Here is a 21,768-nt window from a genome sequence, read left to right on the forward strand (position 1 = left end):
TTATATCCCACATATGAGTGAAATCATATGGTTCTCTTCCTTTTCTGTCTGACTTATTTCACTTAGTATGAAACTCTTTAAATCCATCCATATTGTTACGATTGACACAAACAAACAAACTCATAGACATAGGCAACAATATAGTGACTACCAGAAGGGAAAGGGTTAAGGGGAGAGTATGAAGAGGGTAAAGGGGATCAAATATATGGTGATGGAAGGAGACTAGACTTTGGGTGATGAACACACATGCAATATACATATGATGCACTATAGTGTTGTACACCTGAAACTTATGTAATGTTATTGACCAAAGTTACACCAATAAAAATAAATTTAATTAAAAAAAAGACACAAAAGTAGGCTAACAAGCTATGTATTTTAATGAGAGCTGAGGGTGCATGGAGAGGAAAAATGAGAAGATTGAAATTGAGATTGCAGGCCAATCCTAAAGGGCCAGGTGAAATAGTTTGTAGAATATTCTGAGGGCTTTGAGAAGTCATAAATGGTGTTTGAATAGAGGAGTCATATATTATTTCATTCATTTGACAAATACTCATTGAGCACCTATCATATGCCAGGCACTGTCTTGGCAATAGGAGTATATAAGTGAATAAAGTAGATGAAATTCCTGCTCTCATGGAATTTATAATTTAGTTACAATCTAAGCTATGCCTTAGGAAGCTTAATTTGAAATAGCAATCTCTGGTTGGATTGGGGTAATGCAATTGGAAGAAAGGAGTGGAGGAAGGAAGAAGGTCATCAGAGTATGCATTAGAGTAGTTATAAAGGAACTAGAGAGAAAGAAATGGGAACAAAGGATAAGAGAATAAAAATCAATAGATCTTGAAAATGAAGTAGAAAATGGGGCAAATGAGAAGGAGATATAGAAATGACTATTTGGTTTGAAATCTCTGAAAAGATGTGATGAATGACAGGACAGGAGGTAAAAACTTGGTATAAGAGATACAGCTGATATGGATCATATTGAGTTTATGACGTCTGTGAGACATTTGAGTAAGAAATGTCCCATATTCAGTAAGAAATGTGAGACTGATACTGGAGATAAAAATCTTCAAATCATTGGATTAAAGGAGATAGACAAAAGACTGTTTCTAGTCTAATACCTAGCATATAACCAACACTTCGTAACTATTGATTGACTTTTGAATGAAGAGAATGAGATTAATGAACACAGAAAAAAGAGCCCAGACTAGGTTCTTAGGTAAAAAAAGAATGAGTAGTCAGAGAGTTCAGAGAAAACTAATAGTATACAGCACCCCAGCAAGTCAAAAGCTGAGAAATTTTCCAGAAGACTGTGGTAGGCAACAATGACAAAGTAGGCACAGATTTCTAGGACATGATAAAAGCCATTTGTATTCGGAAGTTATGGTAGTTTTATAGAGAAGTGTTTCAGGTGGGAGGTAAATGTAGAAACTAGACTAAAAAAATGTAAAGGAAAGATAGATGTTTAGGAAGTAAATATATTTCCATCAATCAACAAATTCCTAAGTAGGTGAATGACTTGGAACTTGTTTTTGGTTATCTTGGGTCTTTGTCTGGAATGCTCAGTCAGGTGAGAGTAATGGGTAGGATAGTAGGAGTAGCTGAAGGTCAGAGGTCAAACTTAGGTTCAAATACGGACTCTATATACAATTGTATGACCTTATAAGAAGCTACCCAAAGCTTCAGTTTTTTCATCTTTAAAAGGAATAGGATGATAGTAGATCATGCAAGCAAAGCACTTAGCACGCTGCCTGGCACATAGTAGTATTTTTTTTTAAAGTGGACTATTATTATCTATTCTGATAATTGGAAAAATGGTGTTATTAATCCCAGAAGACTAAACATTTATTTATTTATATCTATCTATTTATTCATTTATTTTTATTATTATTTATGCCTACAGCATTTGGTCTAGGTGGTCTCCCATCCAAGTACTAATCAGGCCCGACCCTGCTTAGCTTCCGAGATCAGACATCGGGTTTGTTCAGGGTGGCATGGCCATAGACTAAACATTTATTTAATAGGTTTTTATTTTGAATTATTTCCCTCTGAATCTGGTGTGATAAAACTCAAAATTAGTTGACTTTCAAGGAAATAGTAATAGCTAAATTACTTAACCTTTCTAATATTACCTTCCTCAACTGAAAATGGAAATAATTGTAGCAATATCAGAGGTGTTCACTGGGAATCAAATTAGAGAATGAAAGTATAAATGCTTTGTCAATTACCAAAAAAAATGAAAAAAATAGTTATCATTCTCATTAATATAACTTTGATCTGATTTTAAAGAGTTAGGTTTATATCTTCAGTTTGACTTTTATCTAATGGTAATTCGTAACATTGATAATGGCTCTTTCACTTGAAGAAACTTTTTCAAAGTGCTTTTATATTTATTATAAGATTCTCACAATAGCTCTGAGAAGAATAAAAGGTAAGGGGCTATCAAAATTGACTTTTCAGTATGCACAGAGTCTTCTTACCTATGTGGGCCTTTCTTTTGGTTTATACAGTATATGTAAACTTATACATATAGAATCCAATAATTGAATTACAAAATTATTCAATTTGGTGCTTCCTTGTATCATTCCAGATAATAGCTACCTTAAATGGCAATATCCAGAAAAGTAGATTCTGAAGTTTTCAATACATTCAATTAACATGTTTATACATGAAAGAGATCATGGTAACATGGTCCAGAATGTTATGACTCTTACAATCACGTGACTAAACTCATTGCATTAAATTGAGGTGATTGTTTTTTCATCATTGAACAAAAATGAATGGATTCTTATTTTCTATAGTCTTCCATACTATAGGATGTAAAGTACCAGTCTTGGACTTTTGTCCTTATTGACTCTTTTTTTCTAAACTTTTAATTATTTTCACTATTTCTTTTTTGATTCTCTCTGTGATCTACAGGAATTTCAAGGTCCAAACCTGAAACATAATAGACTACTGAGTATAGTAAGGCTACAAGCATGTAGCTCTTGAATCTGTTCCTGAGCACTACAATCTGTTACATTGTGTATGTGTATGAACTTTATACAGTAGCTATCTGAGAATTAAAGGGAAAATAAAAATTTCCATGTTTATGTAATAGAAGAAACTATCTGGCCTTTTTGGAAAGAGTTTTTCAAGATCTTGACTGCATTTCCCAGATACTTTTGCTATTTCTATGGTATGAGTTTTACAGCAAAGCTTTGCTAGTTTTTTTGCCTTTTTTCGTGTTTAAACTATTAAGACAGTTCCCATCGCTATGTCCCCTTGAATAATATAGAAGATAGCAAAGCACGTAATACCAATTCTGTGTTGCAGTAAGCAATAGTTTTGTGACTTTCAGTTGTATTTCTAAATGGACCATGGAGAAATTCAAGTAACAATGACATAGATTGGTGTGTATAATATTATGTATTTCTATGGCTTCCAAGTTGATGTCCTTCAATTTTATATCTTCAACCCAGATCTTTCTCCAAATTTTAGATCCACATTCATAACTGCTTCAAGGAGTGTGGTCTTTTCACCTCTATTACTCACAGACACCTTAAAACTGATCACATTCTTTACTTCTCTTCCCACCATTATTTCTCCTCTTGGATTCTACAGCTCCGTAAAAGCACTCAGTCAGGCCAAGTGGTAAGCAGCGAGTGAATCCTCATTGCATCTCACATTCCTCTCCTCATTTACCTCGCATAAAGTGCATCATAATGTTTATTTTTACCCCCAAAATAGCTCAGATGTCTGTTTCATTTGTTCAACCTGAGCACCTTAATTATCATTTCTTGCTTAGAATAGTATAGTAATAACTTTCTAACTGTTCCTGGACAGGTCTCATATCCAATACATTCTCCTCACAGGTACCAGAGTGGTCTTTCAAAAACCTAAGTCTGGTTTTTCCATTTCTTTAAAACTATGCTGTCATTTCCCGTAGACTACATATAAAGTCCAAATTCTTAAAGATAGGTGGTAAGAGGGAGAGAAAGACAGATTACACATACCGAGCCTTTGAAGTTCCAACATGCTGCCCTTCTGGTGGGCATTTTACATGTATCTTATCATTTATTCCCCACAAAATCCTGTTAAGTACTGTATTCATTGTATAGAAGAATATAATTGAGACTTAGAGGTTAGGCAACACATGGTAACATACGTGGTCTTTTTGCCTACAAGGCTCATTATCTACTATACCATGCTGACTTTCTGCATAATTTAGCCCCAGCTGATCTTCCCAATCTCATTTTTCTAAAACCATACCCTATCCATGCAGAACCTTCAGAATTCCAAACTGCCATACTGTCCAGGACTTTGGACATGCTGTTTCCTTTGCCAAATATTCTCTTTTTAACCTTGTATACCTAGCTAACTCCTAATCTATTCTTCTGAATTTCTCTGAACAGGGATTTTCAACCTTGGCTGGACATGAGAGTCATGGACAGGACAAACTGTGATCAATCCAATTTAAATTTCTGGGTTTGGAATCCAGAGATCAGCATTTTGAAAGCTCCTCCAATATATAAAGAAGACTGAAAAACACTGTTCTAGGTGAGTTTTTTGGCCTATTTGGTAGGCTTACTTCAATTGTTTTCTATTTTTACTAGGTCCTATCTAGTCTACTATGATACTCATCACACTACTATAATTTTGTCTTAGCATTTCCATCTCCACCTCATATTCCAATACAGAAGCTTTTGAATATATGTTACATAGTGATCTGGTACACACACACACACACACACACACACACACACACACACACACAGCTGAAACCAAAGTTTCATAAGACAATACTGACTCTTACTTAAGAGTGATGGACTCTGTTATTTTCTATTCTATTCTCTTAATTTTATTCCTTTTTATTTTAAAAAATGTGGATTGATGCTAATTAAATTGATAACACAACCTAAGTGCTTTGCTTGAACTGTGTTTGAAGAACATTTCTCTAATCATGTTTCTATTGCTAGTCCTAACACCATGCTAGGCACTTAACTGATGCTTAATAAAGGTTTGATGAATTAAAGTTCTTAGAGAAATAACACACATCAAAGTTTTACATATTTAAAGCAGTAGGCAGTCATCATCAGGCAAAATAGAAATATTAACTTTCATACTCTTTAGACACCAAAGAAGAAAGACTAAAAAATACATATAAAACTCAATTCAAATTATAGCAACAGAAAGGAATACACAAAGGGTTTCCTTTTCTTGGAATTAAGCGTCCTCAGATTACCTCTTTATTCTCACATGTCCCAAGAAATATGACAGCTCAATTTGTTCAGGATACTAATTGTGTTACTAAGATTGCATTCTTCTTTCTTCCTTCGGAATTATCTAGTAGGCCAAGATTTTTGTAAGAAACAGTGAAGAAGCTACTTCCTTAATTTCAATAATGTATTAGAAATCTAAGATATCTTAATCAATTTATTGTACCTGATATACGATTCGAAATATATCAAACTTGTATCTTTGGATGTTTTGCTTAATAGAAGAGAATTTTTATAATGAGGAAGAGAGTTGGGAAGAGATGTGGGTAAACAAATGAAATTAGAGAAGGGAGTGAGTTGAGAGATATGGCCTGAGACATGACCCAGATCACAGATAAAGGAACCTCAAATATTAATTGCTCTGTCATTTCTCTTGCTGAGGAAAAAATTCCTAATTATGCCACCTTTGTGACCATCTCTCTCTCTCCACATACCCACACCCACACACCTTCTTTACAAGCTGGTATTATATTTATCTCTAAGGGGTGCTTAGCAAACCAGTTAAGTTGGTGAAATTCTTGTGAAATATTAGCAAAAATGCAGAGTCTTCCCATTTTGGGTTAGTTATCCCTGATGTTATGTTAGAACTTGGAACCACGACCATCTTTAACAATTCTCTGAGGCCCGGAGCAGGAAATATTTGGGACACAAGAAGAATCTGATTCAATATGAATATAGTTCTTCATTTTAAGGATATATTTTCAATTAAAAAAACTCAGACTGTCACTTCTCAAGGCTCTATACGATACTCTATAAAAAACTGGCTTTACAATTCCAGTTAGACTTTCAGAAATAACAATAGTTACACAAAAAAAATCTCATCATCCTAAAGTACAACTATAATGTCCTTGCTTTTAGTAAAGAAAGTAAATAACATTTTTTTCTAATATAAGGAAGGAATTTTAATGGCTTTCAGAGTGGAATTAACCAGGTTAATTCCATTAAGGAAGCGTATGCTTCATAATACACTTATGCTTATAGAACCCATGAATTGTAATTATTGCTGAGAGAATTAAATATGAAGTGGATATGATATACAACAGTGATAGGTAGTCTACCAAGAGCTGCAGTCACCATATATAGTACAAATGACTGACAGTTATAGAGAAAAACATATTTTGTGAAGGTTTTCACTCCCTGTCTCTATTTAGTAGCATTTGTATAAAGTAAAACATCACTGCTTTTGCGTGAACAGATATATCAGGATTTGTTGGGACAGCTATTGTTCTGGCTAGGCATTTGGAGTTTCTTTTTTTAATATGTAAGAACTACTCTTGCTATACAGTAGTCTCCCCTTATCCATGGGGGATATGTTCCAAGACCCTCAGTGTATGCCTGAAATCATAGATAGTACTAAACCCTATATATAGTACATGTTTTCCTATATATACGTACCTATGAAAAAGTTTATTAGTTAGGCACAGTAATAGATCAAAATAACTAATAATAAAATAAAATAATTATAACAATAAACTGTAACAAAATTTATGTGAATACGATCTCTCTCAAAATATCTTACTGTATTTTATCTTTTCACTTAAAGGAAGCACTTTCTGGCTTCTCTTTGGCATATCCAAATTGCCAGGATCACTACTGCTGCACTTTGTGGTCACTGTTCAGTAAAATAAGGGTGACTTGAACACAAGCACTACAATACTGAAGACTGCTAAGTGACTAATGAGTGGGGGAGCATCTATATTGTGGAGATGCTATACAAAAGGTTGATTCACATCCAGGGTGGGATGAGCAAGATTTCATCATGCTACTCAGAACAGCCTGCATTTTAAAATTTATCAATTGCTTACTTCTGGAATTTTCCATTTAATGATTTGGAACCATGGTTGACCACGGATAACTGAAACCGTGGATAAAGGGGGACCACAGCACAGCATGAATCAAACAATGAATATAATGCTACCAGCTTCTCTAAATAAAGTGAAAAGGCATGTTACACATTTTTCTTTCACATGTATTATAGAAAGTTCCTTTTGTTCAAAGATAAAAAAATCTTCTTTAGAAGGAAAAAAGCAAACACTTCCATTTAGTTGAAATACTGAAACTGTATGTAATCTCCTAAAATATGTGGTTTTATTTACTTTCAAGATTGGCATTTTCCTTCGTTGCTTTTAAACCCTAGTATCTTGATTTAATTCTATCGGTTGAAATGTGCCATTAACAATGATTAATAGTTACAGTAGTTTAGAGTTTTTATCATGATACCTCTAAATATTTCATCAAAAGACTATCATTGAGCCATCTAATCAAAAATCAGAGCTGGCTATAAATGTCATCCCTATTCGTAAAATGTAATTTCAACCTCAGGCAACTAGAATTTACAGAAAACACAATATTAACTAATAGAGAACAAGAAAATTGTCTATGTTTTAAAATAATACTGGAATTTTAGTCCTACCATAGTAAGGGAAAAATGATATGTTTAATGTTTTCGGGAACTCTTAGGGAGTTTTATATGGTTTTTAAGAATAAATACATTTTTATGAGTAATGTAGCATAAGCTAAGAAAGTTTCCTCATCATAACTTCTAACTGTTTTTAAAAGAGGGATCAGAAATCTAAACACAAAATGTACTCCATTCTTCCATAGTAAATATAGATAGGAAACATGGTAATTTTTTTCTTTAGTGATTCATAATCTTGCAATTTCTCAATATCCTAGGAGTTATACAACGATTTTCATTATATAGCACTGCAGACATAAATATAGAATGTATAAGAGATAGATGGATGTATCTTTGCCTTCAAACAGACATGTTCACTAATTCAAGGGAAATTTTTTATTAAATTCTTATTATAAGATGATTTTGAGTTACTGGATTATTCCTTATTTTTAAAATAATCTGCTAAAGAAAACACTTGAAGTTTTACTCTTTACCATTGCTGATGAAAATATGTGACTCCATAATTTATTAAAATTCTAGGGTGGCTTTATGGTCATTTACAAGGAGAAAATTTTATTTATGAAATATCATAAGTCAAATAAGTTACAGCAACACATTTTCTAACCAGTCATCTAAGAGTGACCAAAAATATTTAACTTTGTATTGCTTTTACTTTCTCAAGCCATGGAAGATATCTGCAAAGATAAATCAGGTATTGTTCTAAACAAACTACCTCCATATGATCAAACTAACTCAACACACATTGTGGAAGAGCAAGTAAGGTTTGAGAAGAATGATAAGGCAAGAATGAGGAATTCAAGAAGCTATAAATTGCCGCTATTCTATGCACAAGAGCAGCAAAGTAGATCAAATATCATCTAAAAACAGAAAAAAAAAAGGAGAAGAACAAGAAGGGGAGGAGAAAAGGCTTTGCTTATTATGATTTGATTTTGTTATTATTTTTCAACCTAAGATAAACTATCATGTTTTTCATAATTTAAAAATATGAAAAAATAAAATTATTGCAAAAATTGATCTTATTTCAATACTCTAGATTTTATTTGAGATAATAGTAAAGTTCTTATAGCAAGCCAGAAAACTCAACTATACATAACAAAACTCCATAATAGTTTAGGAAAATTATATCAGGTCCTGAGAATAAACTTAAGAAGCTTCCTTAAACTGCAATATGTGATTCTCACTAAGACTTCATTAAATGAAACTACCTTAAGCTTCTGTTTTCACTGTTGATGCATATAAAATTTTATAGCAATAATTTTTGTTTCTACTCTAGGAAAAACAATTGTCTAAGAATTGTATTATTGTTAACTATGACAAATTTAGCCATCTCACTTTTTATTTTCACAGATATCATGTTAGGAAGAAATCTACAAAATGCCAGGTTAGCATTTCAAAACGTATTTGAAAGTAATGAAGGGAAACTGATTCAGTTAGCAACGCTAAATAAAATAGACAATTCATACAAAGGCTTTTCCTGTAAAGTATTAAATAAATACCCCAAATGGCAATGTTTTCAATTTAATAAACCAATCCCTAATTTATTTCTCTGAGCAAAGTATCTCCTTGACCAAAGCTCTGGTTTTATGTACAAGTTTTTCCTGGTTAAAAATATGTACTATTTAGAAGATTGGAGTGTTCAATGAAACAATAAATTACATTTCCTTTTCTCTTTGCTTCTCTCTTTCTTACCCAAATGCTTAAGTATATCAGGACATATAAAACAACTTATAAATATTCTGTTGCTTGCATATCAATTATGAGGACAAATGCTGAGAATTGTTCAACTAGATTCACAAGAGTGCTCGAGGGGAAATGCTTGACTTACTTGCCATTGTTTCATCAGCTCTCTTACTCCCTTGGAGTCTTCTAGGAGCCTTTCTTTATGGGTGGCATCCTGTAGGACGTTGGCAGTGGTTTCGGCTTCTGTAAGCCAGGCAAGAAACTTCTCCAGGTCCTGGGGGAACTGTTGCAGTAATCTATGAGTTTCTTCCAAAGCAGCCTCTCGCTCATTCACTCTGCAAAGGAACAAATGTCCAGATGCAATTCTCAAATATCAGAATGGTGCACCCAGACAACCCCAGAAAAAGAGCAAGCACAAAGGGACTAAATTGCATATACCAACAAAGGGATGAGTTGTTGCTAAAATTCTTCTTAAAAGCAACCACTAGAATAGTGTGTGTGTGTATATATATATATGTATATATATATATATACATATATATATATGTATGTATGTACATATATATATATTTAGACTTTTGAAAGTTCATATATGAACTCTCAAAATATATATATTTTTAACTTTCTAGTTTTTACTAGTCAATTTTGAAAGTTTATTTTAATATGCTGCAAAATTTTAAGCTAATCTTTATAAGTAAAACCCTGAAATCCCTACACCATGCTTATCTTTGATGTCACCTGAGGCAGGAAACCAGAATTAGATAGGCAAGGAAAAAAGTCACAAAAATGCAAAACTACAATAGAAAGTTGAACATTGGAGGAAAAAGGAGAAGGGAATTGGAGGTCAAAGGAGAACAAAAAGACTAGCAAGTAGAAAAATAACATATTTTGTAGTAACCATTGTGCAAAATATTATTTTGCGTAACACTAACTATTGTGTTCTAATAGTTTTGAAAATTGCATTAGCTTTATATTTTAGTATCTGTCATAGAATTGAGAATATTTTCCACATGAAAATTTTACGTGTGATAGAAAAAACGGAGCCTAAAAACCAGACAGATATGGTTTTGAATCTCAATATCCCCTTCCTAACTTGTGATAGAGCAAGTTACTTTAACCTCTCTGATTTTTCAGTTTCTCATCTACAATACATATTGTTGTGATGAGAATGAAAATACAATAATGTATGTAAAGCCTCACACATTATATAGTTAACACATTATAGTTTCTCAAAAATGTTAATTCCCTCTGCCCACATCCCATTCTCTTCTTTCCTCCACTATTTTAGAAAGGGTGAACCAAATACCCTATGACATAAAAATCTAAAAAAAAAATCATATTTCCTAACGATATATATAATGCATGTATTGTGGATACACACACATATGCCCTCCACAAACATCTACATAATAATAGGTTGGAAGGGAAAATTGCCTTAGGCGGTAACAGTCCCATCTAAAAAGATTCAGGTAAATTTTGTCTGCAATAAGAAAATTAGTACTCTATTTAAATGCTGTATTTGCCTTCGATTACTACACAAACACTTTGTGGGATTATACATAAGCTAAAAATGGATTTTAAAAAATTGAACACTTGAATATGATACACACTGCTTGTTAAGATGTGATTGTCAATAATTATGCAAAATTGCAATTTATTTCAGCAGCAACTTTATCATGGGATGTGCAAACCAGGCAATAAACAACTCCTGCCGAGCCAGCGGCAGCAAAGCCCCCGGAAGAGCTGTTTATTCATCATGGGTGAGGTTTCTGCTGAGCATACAGTCTTCTACAGTGTCGTTTCGTTCAGTGCTCATACTGGATAAAAATCTTCTGTCTGCATTAACTGGTGGAGGGTAGAATAAGTTTATGAGGATACAGCTACTGGAAAAAGGGAAGCATTGCCCTGAGCTATTTATCAACTCCTAAATAAACTTTAATACTGCACAGCTGAAAGATACGTTGGTGTTCTGGTTGGAGAAATCAGTTAAACCTCAGAGAGTTCAAGGGCTAACCTGGACCGCTGGCTCCCTGCTTATCTAGTTTTCAGGCAAACTATCAATTCCAGGGGAAAGATCTAAATTGTTCTTCATTTATTTACCTTCTAACTCAGTATGATTTAAAAATTCAGAACCATTGTAAGAGCGCTGAGAATCTTCACATTACAAGCTGTTATGAAATGTACAGGTTGAAACATGTATAACTGCAGGCATTCGATCGTTTCTGGTTGCAAAAGCAGCAATTTTGTCCAGTTCAAGCTAACACTTTTAGGTTGGCTTGCACATTAGAAATCGTTAAGACTTACTGCATCTCCAGCTCCAAATGTGGGATAGAAAAACGCTGTCACATTCCAGAAGATAAACGCAGGGTTAGACATTGACATATTTTCAAACATACTTCAATTTCACACAAAATAAAAGGACAGTATGAAATTCTCTCATGACAGAGTGAAGGAAGCTTAGAGAATTAGACACTGTGCATTTCATTATCAGCTTCATCTTTGTGATGAACTGCACTTGATGCATCTTAGCTCCTGTATCCTTAAACCTGAAATACCACTTACCCTCTGCTTCTAGAGAAAGTAACCAGTAAATAACTTTGCAAGAGTTATTTGTAAAACGTGATGCGCATAAATCAGATGAAAGGGTTCTACTGAGACAATGAGATTTCCAGGTCCTTAGGAAAGAACAGTAACTCTTTCAGGACAGTAAGGCACCATTTTCCTGAATGATACCCTCGTGGTCTGAAATATTGACAACATCAGGCTGAATATTTTCTAATTTGGAAAATACGTTACAAAAATTCAATGGTAGCGACGGCAGAAAATCTCTTCAAATGAGCTCTTTTATAGGCCTCTTCGATCAGAGGGAAGAATGTTGTTTCCTGCTTGTGTGGGAGTTTTAAGGCTTCATTCTTTCTCCTGAGATCAATCTATGTACACTGAATTCCTAAATTTTAATTGTGCCAAGTCTAGACTAGAAAATGAGTCAAGGGTACTTGTATGCCATATTTGTGCATTCAAAATAGCTCTGAATGTATCAAATACTTTTTAATTTTCTGTAACCATATGGCTTTAAATGGCTTATATGATAAAAAAAAATGCAGGAATTATGAGAATCCTAAAGAAATAAAAAAAAAAACTGGCTCAGAACAAAACTAAAGATCTTGAACATGGATTATTTTGTAAATTCCTCTAGATTTTCAAATTATAGAAAATCTGGCTGAACTTTAAAGTAACAATGAACAGATATCAGAAATAGTAAAAATACTTTATATAGTCTACTGTGTTGGTTAAATACTTTTTTATATAACAAATATTAATTATCGGCTATTCCAGCTTTATCGTGTACAAAAATAGCTGAGCATTTGATGGAGTATGGAATGGTATGGTGACTTCAGTAGTTTTTCTTTCTATTCATAAGGGCCCCATATACCACTCTCAGTATGTATATATGGGCAATGTGGTACAGTGATTCTGAAAGTATGGCCCATGGGCCAATAGCCTCAGCATGATCTGAGAACTTATCCGAAATGCAAATTCTCAAGCCCTACCCTAGACCTACTAAATTATAAAGCCTGCGTGTGAAGTACAGCAAGCTGTGTTTTAACAAGACTGCCAGGTAATTCTGATATATGCTAAAGTTTGAGAATCACTGCCACTGGAGACCAAACTTAGAGAACTGTCAGGCAGAGGATGCTGTGCTGAGCTGCCCAGACCCCTCTCAGGACTAAAATATGTTTTGCACTAGTTTCTGGGAAAGTTGCTGGATGTAGGATATATCCGACGACTCGTTAATGTGTGGGCTGTGAAAGCCTGGCCCCTTTGTTCCAACTCAGGACAACTGTGGAAAGCAGGGCAGGGCAAGGCAGGTCAGGGCAGAGCAAGGCGGGGTTGACTGATGTGTGGTTGCAACTGTGTTGAAGTCCAGCTTCGCCTTTTGCCTTATCTTACTTCCAGCCCTTTCCTCCCCTCACAGGTGTTAATTCTGAGAGCAGGCCTTCTGAGGAACCTGGCCTGCTGATTTGTTCACAACAAATAAGGCTTTAGAAAACATACTTGCCTAAGATGTGTATGTGGAGAATTATACAACTACTTGCACAGATTGTGGTCTCAAAAGGAGACAGGATGGAGGATCCTCACACTCAGCAACTGAGCCTGAGGAGCTACTGCACTTTTGGTTCCCATAATTCATCTGGATTCCCTACCAGTAACTCAAATGTAACATCACACTGTATTCATGAAATTAGTTCTCGATTTGGCTAATAAGTGATAAATCCATCTTTAAAATTTTTTTTGGCCTTTTCCTATCACGAGAAGTGTAGATCATCTAGCTCGGCTTTATTTCAAAACACAGTAATGGATGCTCATTAAAAGTTCACCTAATTTAATTGATTTTCATAAAAATAAGAAACTTTTTAGATATATAGTACGGGTTATCATTGGTTTCATTTTGCTGTTGGCAAGAATGATTCCGAGAGAGCCATAATAACTTTCCCAAGATTGCATACAAGTAAGTGGCAGAATTTGGATTACTGTTCAGGTCTTGTGTCCTAGAAAAGAAGTTTTTCTAATTCTGAAAATAGATATTGGTGTCCACACCTTTCTGATGTATTTTTTTTTTTTATTATTCAGTATAGAAAAAAGAAGAAAAGTACAGGGAAGGTTATGCTATTGAATCCTGGTTTTCATTTTGGAGCACAAATTTATCTATTTGTTATTTTCCCATAAGCAGGGTCATTAAAACTTATAAAATCCTACACATAAGGAAACAAATACATGCAAAAATATTCTCCCACCCTAACTATAGCCGAAAGATCTAGCTGGTCTTTGCTTCAAAATAAAAAAATCCATTTTCAACGCAAATTTGCTGGTTTGCTGTTCACTGACATATGAAATAACGAGGTTTTCATCCCTTTTCCTGAGGTCTAGTACTAAATTACTCAAACTCTCCAGAGTTAATTGGAAACCACAACCTAAATGTTCCCAAAGTATTGCTGATTAATTCTCAGAAAACTCATTCCCATCTTTTGTCACCCCAGACAACATAGGATGACTTTTTAACATGTGCAGAAGGAACACACTTGCACAAAAAAATAGGTTAGTCCTCTAAAGATAAACCACAGCTTTGAAGCTATCTGTTTAAACTTCCTTCATTGACACATTTTAGCAAAAAAAAAATCATCTAGACTTTACCTTTAGATAGTAAAAGCGTATAGGTATTATCAGCTATGCAATGAATTTTAAAATATACATTTCATTTTTTCCATTTTTTTACTCAAAATATTGATAAAATTTAGATTTGCACAATATATTACTAGGGAAACAACTATAATTATATACTTTGGGACATTTCTGAAAAGAAAATATTAGGAGACAGCAGTGAAAAATCTACTTTCTACTATTGTTTGCATTACTTATTTCATTTGATTTGCATTTCTGTTATATATCACTGAGAAAAATTAGTTGATAAAAGAAATATACAAAATATAATGAACAGGTGAAATATTCAAGATATATATATATATATATATATATATATATATATATATATATATATATATAATCTTGGAATGTTAACAGAGATTAACATCCTTTTGTATTTTGTATTGTTCTACTGATATAATACTTGAAGCTACTATTCGGGGAAGTTTAAAAATAACGTTGGGAATAACTGATTACATTTGTTTTGGTTCATATACAGAGACTCAAAATATCAGTTTTAGATATTTACAGAAATGTAAAAAATCTTTAGAAAAAAATACAGTTACACTATCTTACAGATAAATACAAAATAGATTAGGGTTGGGCTTATCATTAAACACAATTTCTGCCTTAAATAAATTTCAATGATTTGTATAATGTGAGTCTTTAAGTTGGTTTTGGTCACTTGCAATGTAAACCTCTTTAAAAGACATATTTCCTAATGTTGATAAGCTAGATTGAGTAGCTTTCTTCTCTTATAAAAGGATATATGAAAATTAGCATAGAAACTAATTAAAAAGACGAGCTCAGGATCATCTCTTGAAAGCCTCATAAGACTGTGCAGTCAAACAAATATGAACTCCTAGCCTCAATAACTTGGAGAAAAACAAAACAGTAGATTGTTAGATGTTGATACATAATATTCAGAATACAGTGAGGCGGGTTGGTTCAATTTTCTAAGTTGAAAAGCAAACACATAGCAGATTCCTTTAAAAAGGAAAGAAATGGCTGAAAACATATCAACATATGATATGAACTTACAGTAGAGGTTTATCAATGGAATTTGGAAATATGAACGATTTCATAGCTCCTGATATAAACTTCAAGTTATAGTCTCTAAATATTTGTGACTTTTACTAGTCAATTCCTCATTCAGCATTCTCTTGTGGTTTATAATACACTTTTAAGAGTACTTTAAATTCAAAGACATCTATTGTTACAGTACCTTGCACTAACAATGTTCCTCAGTTTTGCAGCTCTTCCACAGATATCTTCTCCTTTGATACTTAAAATAACTTGGTGAGGTTAATAGCAAGTTGTCAATATTACTGACATTTTGTAGATGAGAAACTTGAGTTTCAGAGAGACTGGGTGAGTTTCCAAAATAAGTGGCAAAATTTGAAGCACCAAGTCTAGTCCACTCTAAGACATTACTTCTCAAGGCAGACTTGCCAATCTCCCTGCGAGGCTAATATAATGGATAGTAATATATTACTATTCTTAAAAGCTCTTTATTTTCTGTGATTATTACATGAATTAGGATTATGGTGTGTATTTGAGTGAAGACAAAATTCTTTCTTTGCTTATCATCTTCAGCTGCCTTCTAAAAGATCTATTAGAGTAAATACTGCATTTTGGATTTGAGGTAGTCATGAGGATTTTATTCAAAATGAGGGCATTATAGATAGTAATAAAATATTTTTATTCTTATGAAATAATATAAAATTATAGTATGATTGTGGCCTTCTCATAATAGTAACTTAATAAATGTTTGCTGGTGATATAGAGATTATCTGGAAATCTGTATCTTTTGAGAAATGTTTTACATGAAATATATCTGACAAGAAAATCAAATACTCCATGTTTCTTTTCTAGAAATTACACAGTAAAATAAATACGTTTTATAAGACTGACTGAGAAATGAATTAATCTTTCAGTGACTAAGTCTTGGTAGATTCTAAAAAAAAAATTGTCCTTTTAATTTCAAACCTCTTTTAATGGCTCCGATATGATTTACAAGATTTGTAAATCAAATGATTTACAAGATTTGTAGAATTACAAATAGCTTGGGCTAGTTAAAACTGATGATCTAAATAAAGATTTAAAGTTCCTTACTTTCCTACTTTTAATTACTAGGGGGAGAAACTGCACTTACAAGAACTAGATTCTTTGAAATGCATTGATGGCCTTTTATGAGATCAATTCAAATTTATAAGGAATAGTCATAAATTAAGGATTTATATTTTTCAATTAAAACTACTTTTACTACATAAAGAAATGAATCTGAGGGCTCCACATGCTTTCAACAATCCTCTTACTTATGAATGCTCCACTTCCAAAAAGTCTATATTCTTCATTCATCATCATCACAATCCATCATCATCATCATCATCATCATCATCATCAATTTACTGTAAATTTTTGAGGCCAAGGATTCATACCACAGTTCCTGGTATTTAATAGACACTCAATAAATTCAATTAAAATCAATAAACCTACTAAGAATCAGATGCAGTTTCTAAAAATGAGAAGATCACAGTCTCTTGTTCTTAAAAACTTACAAATCAGAATTATTTTTTGATGTAAATTTATTGGATAATAATTTATATTTGTATAGAGTTTTAAAGTTTATACATTGCTTTCACACACGCTATTTCAGTTGAACCTCACAATAATTCGTAGATATCATCTTTGTTATAGAAAATTAATTATATAATAGACTATTATTCAGTTACCACTAAGATGTTTAAAAATGAGAATAAGCAATTCTGTGATCAAAATCTTTGGACCTTGTATCTTTCATCAAGTTTTGTACTAGCAGTGAACGTGAAATGGCGGACTATTTCACTGTGCAATACACTGCATTTACTTTCAATGACTCAATTTCTGCTACTATTATATGAAAACCTATTTTCATTTGAATTTTTAAAGAGCATATCTGCAAAGAATGTTAATTCAATGTATTTTTTAGGTGTGTTATGAAAACAAGGGCATAACAAACAATTACTTCTGTCCAAATTAATCTACTACTTAGGAAAATTTTTTGATTGCCTATAAGTTTGATATTGATCCAGAGATATCATATACTGAAAGGGCCTTAGAAGTCATTCTACCCAGCCACCCATTTGGCTCTATCACCCAACATACTCCTACCCTTCTCCTGCTTTGTATCATCCATCAATTTGAATGGGCATCCACTCTGTAGCTCTACTCACATTCTGTCAAAAACATCCAGTTTGTTAGGGAAGAGAAGAGAACCTTGTGACATGGCACCAGAAATCTTCCTTCACCACTTGACAGTGATCTATTCATTGACATCCTTTGTGTAAAAGCATGAAATAGTTTGTAAACCATCTAACTTACTTTGCGTCTAGTCAGTATTTCTCCAACTTATTCATAAGATTATAATGAAAGACCTTTCCAAATGCCCTGATGAAATGCAAATAGACTTCTGCATTTTGCTTACCTTCCAGTCTAAAATTTCTCCAATGTAAAAAATTATTTTTACCTCAAAGATATAGGTAAGATATGTTTTATTTGTATATGTGTGTATTTGTGTTTGTTTTCTAAATTACCTGGCTAATCTCTTTAAGAAAAGGGTTCATATTTCTCTTATAGCTGCCATCTAAGTAGTATTCATCATTTGAAATGTCTTGGGGAGCCACAACATCTCCTGCGATGTTGATATAGAATTTAACTGCATTTGTCAATATCTGGTTCGAAGGCAATTAATATAGCTATAGGAGGGATGTCACCATCACCTTTTTGAAGAGACCATGCCATTCAATAAAGGTGATGGGAATAGACTTTAACTGCAGTGATAATCACAGAATTTTTAAAAATTTTGTTAGACAATCTAGCAGATCTTAAATGGTTGCAGAGCCTTGAAAAAAATGGCAACTGTATCGCCAAGCGATAGGTTAGGTTCTCAGAGAATACTGTTATTTCATTGATCTGCAGATCAATTCTTGTCTGGAAAAATATTTAACCAAATTTTAAGAACCACATGACAGAGGCTTTCTGGAAATTGAGGGGGAATGTTTAACTAACACAGTGATTGAAGAGTGCTACTAGCATTTCATGGGAGTGGCTGGAGATGGTAGACTTAGTGCACAGCAAAGAACTGTTCTAAGTCCCAAGCATTTTTAAATGTCTCACTGGACAGTCATATAGGAAAAAATCTTGTTTATAAACACCTGAATCTAGAACTTAACTCAATTTTACATATAAACACAAAATACTTTTTGTCAAGGTTTTATTTAATACATATTAAAATTTTCAGAAATGCAACTAACTGCTATGAAGATCCAAGGAAAATTTTACTTTGTGTTGTTAAGAATTTTTCCAAAATTTGGTGTCATTTTGCATTTGTTGAACTTGCATTCATAGCATAATCATCTCAAAACTGCGCTTGTGTTCTAGTATGATCTTGACCAAATAATTGCATACTAGACGCATATTTTATTATAAGTGACTCTTGTTTCTCTTTAAAATTAATGTCAGGGCATCATGAAAAAAAAAACTATGTCTATAGGTAGGGTATATTATCTATGCATTTTGGTTTATGATAGTAAAGAAGGTGTTACAAAGTATTTGCTATAAGAAAAGAAAGGGGGTGACACTGGATCTGAGAAGGTTGAAAATCACAGATAAAGAGCTATAGGGAAATTTCAAGATGAAGGATATTATACTGAAAATAAATAGAATTTTTTAAGGAGAGAATGAGGATATTTCCCCGCCCCCCCGTGTGTCCAATCCCTGATTCTTACAGCTCCGTAGAGAACTAAATTGCATTTTTAAAATTGCTCTCTTTTACAGCCAGCTGTGACTACCGGTGAACTGGAGGTCTATTTCATATATGAACCTGAATTAAAAACAGCCAGGCCTTTAGTCAGTTTGGAGCCCACATTCTTGATTACATTTGACACAATAATCATCATCATATCTTAAGATTTAAATCAGCCTGACAGTCCTTGACTCAGGGCTGCTTCTCCCAATTAGTTGAAAATTGCAGCCCCACTGATCTTCTAGGGAATAAGTTTACATTTACAATTTTGCTGTGGTGAAAGGCAGTGAACATGATGGAAGGAGCAAATCAACATTCTAACGTATACAGTAATATTTTATTTTAAATTCACACTACTCTGGTAAACCTATTTTTACAGGAGTGAAAAAGTGTAAGCTTTATTATTATTATTTTTTAAAAATATGCAAACTTAAGATAGCTAGAGTTTGAACTAGAAAGGGGAAATAAGCACATACTGTGAATACTTTTACAAATTTTCCAAATGTGAGCTTTCAGAAAGGACAGCCTTTTATATAAAGATATATTAAAAATAATTTGCAACTAATGGATAGATACATATTATTTGAAAATGAAAAGTGGATAGATATCAGGGTCTTAAGGAATACATTTCCAATAAGATGTTAAGATGAGAACACTGTTCATTTGACACGAGTGTCATTCTACTTATCCTGTTCAAAATCATTCTGTTTATATTTCTAGAGGAAAATAATCAAAGACATTTTGGTACATTTTATTCCCTCAGTTATGATACCTTTCTATTCATATCGAGACAGTTTTCACACACCGTGGAAAAAATACACAACAGCAAGGTAGTCCCACTTCATGGCAGCATTCCAGATGGCTGTGCTAAAGATGTGCTCGGAAAACACTGCCCTTATGTGCCATTTTCTAAGTGTATACCAGTACAGAGTCAGAAGAAAGAAATATCCAGATGGGACTGAGTAGTCTAGAAAAGTAGGAAAAATACCGAAGAACAGGAGAACTGAAAAAACAAGAAGATTCTGGGGGGAGCTGAGATTCAAGGCATTTCACAGCCACTGGGGATGGAGGAATATGTGGACTGGAACGGGTACATAAGATCTGACAAAGTGCAAGAGCCCACGGGAAACAAATGACAAAAATAATAGGGAAACACATGGAGACTGAGGTGGAGATAAAAATGAATAAGGAGGGAGGCCAAGCTGGGGACAGGAGCACAGGGGAGGTGATAGAAATAACAAATAAGACAGGAGGCACAGTAGGGGCAATGTTTCTTTGAATTTTACCTTTCCCAAGCATCCATATTTACCCAAAGCTGAATATTTCTTCCAAGATGCCATGTTATGAATATATTTAACTTATGGATATCCCTAAAGAAGAAATATTTATTTTTCTTATGGTACAGTTATATTTATGTGGGATTTTAAATTCTGATTCCTGATGTAAGTTTTAATCATTTTGTAGAGAAGAAGTCAAGACTGTTGAAACACATGAATATTCATCTATTATATATAACATAATCTAAATTAATTTTGCCCCAAATTCTCATGATATGCATTATTGAAGAAACATATGTTAATACTTCTCAGTGAATTAATTAATGTCTTTTTCCTTTAGAATTAGTCAACAATATGAGTATTGTAAACAATATTTCCATAGGCTGTTCTCCTTTAGAAAACAAAGTTCACATTCTCTGTTGTCAGAGTAATTAAATCTTTGAAGAGTTTGTTTCTGACCTTTAGAAAAATAAAGAAATCGTCATGTAATGTAAGCTAACATTCTTTAAAATTATCTAGAAAAAGTATACATTCACATATTTTTAAAACTTCAGTCTACTGCTATGAGTATCATGAAGTTAATATAGCAACGTTTGGCAAAAATAATTAGCAATGAGCTTTAGTAATAAAATCCACATATTTAATCTTACTCTCTCTCATATTAGCTAAGAGTGTTTTTCCAAAGTCTGGCATGCACAATTCATAAGAATACTGAACTAGAAACCCTTTGAATGACTGATACTTTAAAGTATGAATATGAAGTTGTAAAGGATCTTGTGCTGGCATTATCTCTCAAAATAAAAAAATGCTATTTAGATGTTGTCGCTTAAATAAGACCCTTAAATGACTAACCAAATGATTTGCTTTAGTTGGTTTCAAGGTACATGCTAATGACAACAACGATAATGGCACGACACTGTAAAATCCCATGCAAGTAGATTTCCAAACATTTGCTATGAATGTCCACATAAGTGTGGTCATGAGTTACTTTTTACTAGCTGCAAAATAAGACTTAAAAAATCTTTTGATCCAATCCTTATTTTTTTCTACGTATCCTGTAAGTGCAAAGAAATAGTTTGCCACATCCAAAGCAGTGCAAGGGGAGAGGCCAATTTATAGAATAACTGCAATACATTTCATTTG

General features: G+C 33.3%; 1 protein-coding gene across 2 annotated transcripts in view; it reads right to left on the reverse strand.

Annotated features, from left to right (window-relative positions):
- The window catches only part of DMD (dystrophin), a 2,089,898-nt gene that overhangs the window by 477,826 nt on the left and 1,590,304 nt on the right, over positions 1–21,768 (reverse strand). For both annotated transcript variants that reach the window (XM_011378471.2, XM_011378473.2), the window contains exon 55: positions 9,506–9,695. In XM_011378471.2, coding sequence (XP_011376773.1) covers positions 9,506–9,695 — 190 coding nt within the window. The remainder of the gene's footprint in view (positions 1–9,505; positions 9,696–21,768) is intronic.

The sequence above is a fragment of the Pteropus vampyrus genome, unplaced genomic scaffold (genome assembly GCF_000151845.1).
Source record: "Pteropus vampyrus isolate Shadow unplaced genomic scaffold, Pvam_2.0 Scaffold340, whole genome shotgun sequence".
Taxonomy (NCBI): Eukaryota; Metazoa; Chordata; class Mammalia; order Chiroptera; family Pteropodidae; genus Pteropus; species Pteropus vampyrus.